Source organism: Humulus lupulus, chromosome 3 (assembly GCF_963169125.1).
Source record: "Humulus lupulus chromosome 3, drHumLupu1.1, whole genome shotgun sequence".
NCBI classification, from domain to species: domain Eukaryota; kingdom Viridiplantae; phylum Streptophyta; class Magnoliopsida; order Rosales; family Cannabaceae; genus Humulus; species Humulus lupulus.
Window position 1 is genome coordinate 68,182,943 of NC_084795.1, and position 10,164 is coordinate 68,193,106.

Genomic DNA, 10,164 nt, shown 5'->3' on the forward strand with positions numbered 1-10,164 from the left:
AACGTGACTTCAAGTAGCGATAGTCGTAATATAGATGAACGATCCATTCTACAAGAAGGCAAAGAAATAAAGTTAATAATGAATAGAGTTAAGAGATAAATAATATGAGAAAATTATAACAAGTGATATTTTTGTAGTTTTGATATTTAAAGACTACAAACAAAGAGAACATAAATATGTGATGTAACAAAAGATAACAAGTAGAAAGGAGCATGAGTCACATATATCCATACTTATTTATTTGAATCTTTGATTCACAAAAAGTACACAAATGAAAAGTTCACATCCCAACTGTTCATTTTGAGGATTTAACATTGAAGCACAAATATATTTCACAAAAAAATATTTTAGTAATTAATATTCTTTACCATGGAATGAAGAGATAAGTCTTATGAGAAATCTAAAAATAATATTATACCATTGGCAATAATGCAATAAAATATTGGGCATAAAACCTAATACAAATATTACTTTTACTGCCGGAGCCATGGCAAAGGGAGCTAGGAATGTGGGGAAAGCTAAAGCAAAGGGCAAAGTCAGGAAATCTAGACCTTCGTCTTCTGATAGGATTATCAAAACACGATCGATGGATGCAATTTTGGGGGTTCAAGAGCTGGAAATTATCGAGGATAGGAAGAGGATTCTGAACAACTGGGAAGAGTTTTTACCCCTAAGGTGACAAAGGAATCAGTACAACGATAGAGTGATTATCGACAGGACTTTGAGGATTGGTTATGTGCTTCTACTCGAGTTTTGCAGGATGTGGATTTAGGTAAGGATGCTTCTCCTCCGATATTACGATCTCTCCATTCTCAGAAGCTACTGGCTAGTTCGTGTGGAGATCAATCAACTAGACTCGAGTCTCATCTGACCCAGGAGAAGAAATCTGGAATCAAAATTGAACCCGAGGATATAGTTGAGGAGATTAGCTACATGAAAACTTCAATTATTTGTTATGTAGTTGGATCTGATCCTCCAATCAGTGTTCTGGATGGTTTTGTGAGGCGTTTATGGAAAGATAATTTGGATAAGGTAGGACTACTTTCTCATGGTATTTTCAGCATCAGATTTCACTCTCTGGCATTTCGCGACAGGATTCTTGGTGGTGGATATTTGTTCTTTGGGAAAAAAACCTCTGGTTATGAAACCATGGAATTCAGTGGATGATTTCTCTAAAGAGGATATTACTTCAGTACCTACTTGGGTCCAATTTGGAGGTTTAGATATCAAGTATTGGGGTGAACGGTCACTCTTTAGGATTGTGGGGCAGATAAGGAGACCAATTCAAGTTGATAACATTACAAAACATAGGGATAGGCTTTGTTACCCTAGAATCCTGATTGAGGTTAGTATGGATCAGGATTTTCCAGCTAGAATTGGGTTCATGAATGAATTTGATCAGGAAATTGAACTTCAAGTGCAGTATGAATGGGTTCCCATTGTATGTCAACATTGTTCTGGTTTTGGACATGAGACTCAGTTATGCAGGAAGAAACAATAGGTCAAGCAAGAATGGGTTCCTAAGAAGAGCGTGACAGAGCAGGTATCGGTGATGCCAACAGTTGATGAGGATAGTTTTCAGAAGTGCTTAAGGGGACAAAAAGGCAAGAATCTGTGGCAATTCCAACTTCAGTGACAAACCAATACTCTATGTTGGTAGAGGAGAATGTCACAGAGGAGATGCAGAGGCTAAACACTAGAGGGGGCGGGGGGGATGGGGGGGATACCTCTATCTGCAATGGATAACATACTCTGTTGGAATGTTTGAGGGATTAACAGCCAGCACAAGCATCGCGAGATTAAGCAGTTAATCAATTCAAAGATAGTTGGGCTGGTTACCTTGAAACAAAGGTGAAGAATAAAAATATGAGGTCACTTTATTCAAGTTTATTTTCTGGTTGGTGTTTTACTAATAACAATCCTTGGATTGATAAAGGCAGAATAATTGTAGCATGGAATTCGAATATGTACTCTATTGATATTAGAGTATGTACTAATCAGCTAATTCATTGTTTGGCTCAAGTTCCAAATCATGCAGAAAGATTTTTCATCACTTTTGTATATGGATTTAATGAGGAGACGGCTTGGGAAAGGTTTGTAACGCCCTAATTTCTCATAAATTACCGAGAATACAGTGTTGGGTCATAATCGTAAATATTGCTCTTTTATTTAATAAAAACTTAAAAATAAATACATGAATCCATGGTTTTATAAAAATAAAATACTTGTCTTTAACATGAAAATGAGCAGCATTTAAATAAAACTTTAAAATAACTTCCTAAAAAACAAAAAAAATAAATAAATAATTTGGCCCGCTTGATCTTGCTCGACTATATGGTCCCCAATGAATACATCATGAAGCTCTTAGGTTTCACTCGCCACCGGCATTTCTATCTTTAATTTCCTGAAATAACAACATCATAAGGAGTGAGCTTCTAAGCCCAGTAAGGAAAATACAAACAAAGGGTTAGTGATATAATCAAACGTAACATAAATTCACATGAGTCATACAAACACAAACCTCTAGATCATATCATAACTTAAGTCATAATTCTAAATCATAATCTAAGCCATAAATCATAAATCATAAATCATACTCTAAGTCATAAGTCGTAGGTCATAAGTCATAGATCATAAATCATAACTGTAGGTCATATATCATAACTAAAATAACAAATTAGATATAATAAAAAGATAAGTGTTTATACAGGGGTGGAAATTAAGCCTCGGACATAGGTCCGTCATAAAGTTTTGGCAACCGAGCCTACGGACATAGTCCATCATACATCAATGGACACCTTAGGTCCAAACACACTTACCCCTTTATTGTACCTGAAATGTTAGGTCATACAAGCATAAACTATATCATACATTACATAAACTAGATCATAATACTAAACTATCTAATTTTCCTTACCAACACCGAGATAATTGATAACAAATGCAGGACTTGGAACACTCCTAAAACCAGCAATAAAAATGATGAGTATTTCTAATGGAAAGAGATGAAAGGAATAGAACTAAACCGCCAAAAGGAAACTTACCGAAAAGACACCTTAAGTTCAAAGAACTTAAAATCCTAACCACAAAACCATAACAAAAGTTAGAACTTGAATGAAAACTAAAGAAACTAAGGAATCTAATAGAATTGAACTTAAGAATAAGGGTACCTTTATTGACCTAATGGATTGGTCGATCCCCAATATCGAAATGCACTAACCTCACTTCCCAAAGTATTTTATAAAGCTTAAGAATAGAAAAGCTTTTTCCCAACTCAAGTGTTTATCACTCTTATGGTCCCACTAGCACCTTGGAGTCTGATCACAGCTGAAGAGTAAGTGAAAGGGCTGGGTCCTAAGTCCTATTTATAGAGTTCTAGGAATAAAAATCTTCTTTTTGGCTTTGAATAAAAATAATGAATTTAATTGAAAATATTGAATATTCATCAATCAGAGGCTGAAGACTCAGTCAAAACTATCAGAAGTAGGTCCAAGGAGTCAAAGTTGGTTTTTAAAAATAAAAAAAAAAATATATTAACATAGGCGATATATGGCCCCTATGTGGCGATAGATCGGCTGCCCTCTAATCCTGAGCCTCCGTTCGTATGATCGTGCAACGACAACGTGTTTTCCGTATTCTTCGTCAGGCGATATATCGACTCCTATGTTTCGATATATCGGCATACGTGATTATTTTAAACACGTAATTGCACTTTTTCAGCATAATTAAGGTTGGAAAACTACTTTGACTGAGTCAAACTACGACCCTAACAGTTTCTGGTGAAGACTAAGTCTTATATTTCCTTATTTTATCATTAAAATAATAATTCCTTAATAATCATGCTTATGACAAGTGTCATATTCCTATTGGCTCCATCTAAACCTTAGTTTATAATAAGAAATATATTTAGGACCAGCAATATTAATCAAACCTTATGTTATAATTAATATTCTTAAACTATAGGTTAAACTTATAAAATCCATAACTATTGCTAGGAGTTTCCAACTAAGTCCCGGTTTGAACCAAAATCGACGAAATCTAAAATAGTACAACTACTACTATCTAGCTAACTAAGTAAAATTCCGGGACGCTACAATTCTCCCCTACTTAAAATAATTTCGTCCTCGAAATTTACTTACCAAACATCTCGGGATACCGCTCCCTTATACATTCCTCCAATTTCCATGTGGCCTCTCTTTCTGTGATATTGCTCCACAAGATTTTAACCATAGGAACACTTTTGGACCTTAACTCCTTAGTTCCCCGTTCTAGAACGCGTACTGGCCGTTCTTCATAACTGAAATCTTGTTTTAACTCTAGAGCCTGGTAATCGAGCACATGGGAAGGATCTGATATATATTTTCTCAACATTGATACATGAAACACGTTATGCGTTTCAGCTAATGATGGCGGTAAAGCCAACCGATATGCTACATGCCCTACTTTGTCCAATATCTAAAAAGGACATATAAACCTTGGGCTTAACTTTCCTTTCTTTTCGAAACGCATAATCTCATTCATCGGAGAAATTTTGAGAAAGACTTGGTCACCTACTGAAAACTCAACATTTTGTCTCTTCGCGTCGGCATAGCTTTTCTGGCAACTTTGAGCGGCAACCATTCATTGTCTTATCTTTTCTACTACCTCTGTTGCTTCTCTTACAGCCTCGGGTCCTAAGTATCATCTTTCACCAACCTCATCCCAATGAAGTGGTGATCGACACTTTCGTCCATATAGCATCTCATAAGGCGCCATGCCTATCGTCGCTTGATAACTATTGTTGTAAGAGAATTCTATTAATGGAAGATACTTGCTCCATGATCCTGAGAAGTCTAAAGCACACGCTCTCAGCATATCTTCTAATATTTGTATGGTGCGCTCTGACTGACCATCGGTTTGAGGGTGAAATGTCGAACTTGGTTTTAACTTAGTGCCCATTGCATGATGTAAACCTTCCCAGAACTTTGATGAAAACTAGTCCTCTATCAGAGACTATCGTCTTTGGAACTCCATGTAGTCTTACTATCTCCGCCACGTAAAGCTCTGCGTACTGCTCAACATTATAAACTATTCTTAATGGTAAGAAGTGAGCAGATTTTGTGAATCTATCTACTATCACCCAAACAGAGTCATGCTGCTTCGTGGTCCTTGGTAATCCTGTCACAAAGTCCATCGCTATATCTTCCCATTTCCATTCGGGAATCTCTAATGGTTGCAAAGTTCCAGCGGGTTTTTGATGTTTGGCTTTAACTTGTTGACATGTAAGGCATTTTGCTACAAATTCTGCTGTGTCTTTCTTAATTCCCGCCCACCAGTACATTGTCTTGACATCATTGTACATCTTGGTCGATCCTGGCCGAAGTGAATACGAAGTAGTGTGCGCTTCCTTCATAATACTTTCTCTTAATCCTCCACTTTCTGGCACACATACTCGGTTTCTATATCATAGCATGCATTCTTTTGTCAAGGAGAAATCAGCATTCTCTGAACTTTGTGATGCTGCCTTCATCTTAAGAAGAAACTCGTCCTCTTGTTGTTTCTCCTTTCTTTCCTCCATTAGAGTTGACTTGATTGTGAGGTCAGCTAGTTGTCCAGTTATTAGCTCAATTCCGAACCTTTTAATATCATCTTGTAAGTGTTGAGATATCCCCTCAAGCGTTGACAAGCTTCCGCAACTCCGCCTACTAAGTGCGTCTGCCACGACGTTATCCTTTCCCAGATGATATAAGATCTCACAATCATAGTCCTTTACTAACTCCAGCCACCTTCGTTGCCTCATATTAAGCTTCTTCTACGTAAAGAAGTACTTTAGACTTTTGTGATCCATATAGATTTCGCACTTTTCTCCGTACAGATAGTGCCTCCAAATCTTTAGAGCGAAAACCACCGCCGCTATTTCTAAGTCATGAGTTGGATACCGCTGTTCGTACTCCTTAAGCTCTCTCGAGGCATAAGCGACCACTCTTTCATCTTGCATCAAAACACATCCAAGTCCCTGCTTTGACGCATCGCAATACACTACAAACTTGCCCTTATCGTTCGGAACGCACAGAACTGGGGCTATTATGAGCTTATCCTTTTATGTCTGGAAGCTTTCTTTTCGCATTTCTCCGTCCATTCAAATTTCTGTTGCTTCCTCGTCAAATTTGTTAAGGGTGTAGCTATTCTGGAGAACCCTTCAACAAATCGTCTATAGTATCCCGCCAATCCCAGAAAACTTCTCACCTCCGTGGCAATCTTAGGTTTGGGCCAGTCCTTCACTGCTTCGATCTTGGTTGGATCTATTTCCACGCCATCTTTAGACACAATGTGTCCTAGAAATGCCACCTTCTCTAATCAAAATTCATATTTCGTAAACTTAGCATATAATTGATGACCTTTGAGTCGTCCCAACGTCAGTCACAGATGCTCTTCATGCTAGGCTTTCGTTTTTTAGTTGATCAATATATCGCTATAAACACCTCAACAAACTTATCCAGGTAGTCCTTAAATACACAGTTCATAAGATCCATGAACACTGCTAGTGCGTTTGTTAAGCCAAAAGACATTACCAGAAACTCATAGTGTCCATATCTAGTTTGAAAAGCCGTCTTTGGGATATCTTCTTTTCGTACTCTTAGCTGATGATACCCCGACCTCAAATCTATCTTTGAGAACATTGTAGATCCTTGTAGTTGATCAAAAAGATCATCTATTCGAGGTAAAGGGTATTTTTTCTTGATCGTCACTTTATTAATTCTCGATATTCGATGCACATCCCATACTCCCGTCCTTCTTTTTTGACAAAAAGCACTGCTCCCCAAGGCGAATAGCTCGGTCGGATGAAACCCTTGTCTAAAAGCTTCTACAGTTGTATCTTTAACTCCTTTATCTTATTAGGCGCCATTCTATAGGGAGCTTTTGAGTTTGGTGCCATCTCAAGTGCCAATTCTATTTCAAACTCGATTTCCTTACTTGGAGGTAATCCCGGTAGATCTTCTGGAAACATCTCGGGAAATTCACATACAATAGGTACATCCTTTGGTTCGAGCTACGTCTCTCGTGACTTATCCACCACACTAGCTAGAAATGCCTGGCAACCACTATTGATTAATCGATGAGCTTTGAGAGCTGAGACTATTGGTATGCGAGTTCAAGAAACTTCTCCTTTGAAAGTGAACTACTCTCCACCTTCTAGTTCAAAGTTGACTATCTTACCCGTACAGTCTATTGTTGCCCCTTGTTTTGCTAACCAATCCATGCCTAAAATTACATCATAATCTTTAAGGTCTAACTCGATCAAATCTACTGGTAATTATTTTCATTCAATTCTAACTACAACACTACGCACCACTCTACTAGATAGCATTCTTTCCCCCGAGGGTAACTCCATGACAAACTTATCTCTAAAAAGTTCGCATGGTCTATCTAAGCTATCGATCATATTCATAGAAACAAAAGAATGTGTAGCTCCTGAATCAAATAACACATTGCATAATTTACCATAGATAGTGACCTAACCTGTTACCACAGTACTACTAGTTTCTGCTTCACCTCTAGTAAGAGCAAAATCTCTGGCTGGCACAAGCTTGTCATATTTCTTTTGATCCTTCAACTTTGGGCAATCCTTTTTAATGTGTCCTTCTTCTCCGCAGTTGAAATAATCTTTCATCTTATATCTGCATTCTCCTGAATGCTTCCTCTTGCAGATAAGGTACTGGGGATATTCCACGTATGGCTTCTTATTCCCATTACTTTCTGACGCAATCTTGTTCTTCTTGTCGGTCTTTTGGTTTTGACCACCACCATGTTTTTGTTTGTGGTCATTCTGATCGTTGTTATTCTTTTTGGCGTCCCTTCTGGCCGCACCTTCTTTCCAGATTCTTTCTTCAGCCTGCTCAGCTTCCAAGGCTACCTCTAATGTTTCCGCATAAGTGGTTATTCCCCGAATCAGCTTCACATCATGGGCTATCATAGGTTTCAGTCCCTTCACGAATCTTTGAATTCTTAGCGTCTCAGTGGGTACCATGTCCGCTGCAAACTTAGCCAGCCTATCAAACTTCCTGGCATACTCCGTCACAGTCAAATTCCCTTGAGTAAGCGCAATGAATTCATCCACCCTTGTGGCTAGAATCGCAGGACTGTAGTACTTCTTGTTGAACACTTGGATAAACTCATCCCAAGTCATAACGTTCACATCTCTAGTCTACTTCACTATATCCCACCAGATGCGGGCGTCCTTCTTTAGCAAGCTTGAAGCACATGAGACTCGATCTTCGTTTCCCAGCCGCATATGTTCTAGAATGGACTCCACTGATCGAAGCCATTCTTCTGCTTCTATTGGGTCTGACCCGCCATCGAAGTTCGATGGTTGCTACTTCCTAAAGCGTTCATATATCACCTCGTAGTGAGGTTCTATCAGCTGTAGCAATTGCGCTAGAGGAACGACTTGTTGTGCCACTTGTTGATGTTGCCCTTAGTTTATTTGGAATTCTTCTTCCCTTCTCCTTAATTCTGCCCTAAGACGGGCATTCTCCCTTTCCAAATTTTCTCGAGTAGCAGCAGCTACCGGATCTTCCACTACATTGGGTGCCTCTGGCACTCCTGGGGCTGCTAGGAATTCTTCATAGGTAGGGGTGGCAGCTACTTTTCTTCCTTGCCCCCTTCCTCGACCTCGGCCCCTGCCTTGGCCATTTAGTCTTTCGGATCTTCTTGGTTCATGCTCCATGTGTCTTCTGTACTTCCCCAAAAGAGAAAATAATTGAACAACTAAGACAAACAAAACAAAAGAGGGTACAACTTAGCCTATTGCACTACTGTCTATTAGGTCCATCTACCTATAAAAACTATCCTATTACAATTAAGTCCAACTCGGGTAAATGAACCTTAACAATTGAATCTTCCATAGAGGAGGGCTGGGTTCAGTATATCGTACCCACTACTAAGGCCCCCTAACTTCCACTTGGACCCAAAAGATAGGAATGTGAACCCTTGCTTTATTAATTATTATTCATTTAATTAGATCCACTCTAATAATGCAAAGCAAATGGCCCTTCACAAATGGGCTAACCCATAAGAGAGGAATTTAAACTTTACACTTTCAATTGAATCCAAAATTTTCTTAACACTTACTAAACAATAAAAGCAAATAACATGTTAAAAAAAAACTAATGAAAATATTCTAAAACAACATATAATAAAATTTAACAATGTGTTCTTATATGCGTCTAATCTTCCACATCGGATCCATCATTATACTCAGGGTTTGGTATTTTTCTTATAGCTTTAACCTTTGTCCATTGGGCTAATTTATGAAAATAACACAAGAAAAGCATTACAAACATATTTGGAAAACAATGTATATACTTACTTGGTAAAGAGTAGGTCCTTTGTAGCTATCGTGTGTATTTCGTGGGAACGTTCAGGACCAATATAGCCGTGGGCTTTGATACCACCTGTAACGCCCTAATTTCTCATAAATTACCGAGAACACAGCGTTGAGTCATAATCATAAATATTTCTCTTTTATTTAATAAAAACTTAAAAATAAATACATGGATCCATGGTTTTATAAAAATAAAATACTTGTCTTTAAAATAAAAATGAGGAACATTTAAATAAAACTTTAAAATAACTTCCTAAAAAAACAAATAAATAAATAAATAATTTGGCCCGCTTGATCTTGCTCGACTATATGGTCCCCAACGAATACATCACGAAGCTCTTAGGTCCCACTCGCCACCGGCCTTTCTATCCTAAATTTCCTGAAATAACAACATCATAAGGAGTGAGCTTCTAAGCCCAGTAAGGAAAATACAAACAAATGGTTAGTCATATAATCAAACATAACATAAATTCACATGAGTTATACAAACACAAACCTCTAGATCATATCATAACTTAAGTCATAATTCTAAATCATAATCTAAGCCATAAATCATAAATCATACTCTAAGTCATAAGTCATAGATCATAAATCATAACTATATAGGTCATATATCATAATCATAACTAAAATAACAAGTCAGATATAATAAAAAGATAAGTATTTATACAGGGGTGGCAATTAAGCCCCGGACAAAAGTCCGTCATACACCGAACATAGGTCCGTCATAAAGTTTTGGCAACCAAGCCTACGGACATAGTCCATCATACATCATTGGACACCTTAGGTCCAGACACACT

General features: G+C 37.8%; 1 protein-coding gene across 1 annotated transcript; it reads left to right on the forward strand.

The window, feature by feature from the left end:
• The first annotated feature begins 487 nt into the window (after window positions 1-487).
• Window positions 488-1,501, forward strand: LOC133824306 (uncharacterized). The gene is made up of 3 exons (XM_062257185.1): window positions 488-604; window positions 760-1,051; window positions 1,095-1,501. The coding sequence occupies exons 1-3, from the start codon at window positions 488-490 to the stop codon at window positions 1,499-1,501; spliced, it is 816 nt and encodes a 271-aa protein (XP_062113169.1).
• The last annotated feature ends 8,663 nt before the right edge of the window (window positions 1,502-10,164 follow it).

Bases quoted from the DNA above. Each gene is read 5' to 3' on its own strand.
- LOC133824306 (XM_062257185.1), top strand. From the start codon at position 488: ATGGCAAAGGGAGCTAGGAATGTGGGGAAAGCTAAAGCAAAGGGCAAA. The intron at 605-759 runs GTTCAAGAGCTG...CGAGTTTTGCAG, and splicing joins CGATGGATGCAATTTTGGGG to GATGTGGATTTAGGTAAGGA. The intron at 1,052-1,094 runs GTATTTTCAGCA...ATTTCGCGACAG, and splicing joins GGTAGGACTACTTTCTCATG to GATTCTTGGTGGTGGATATT.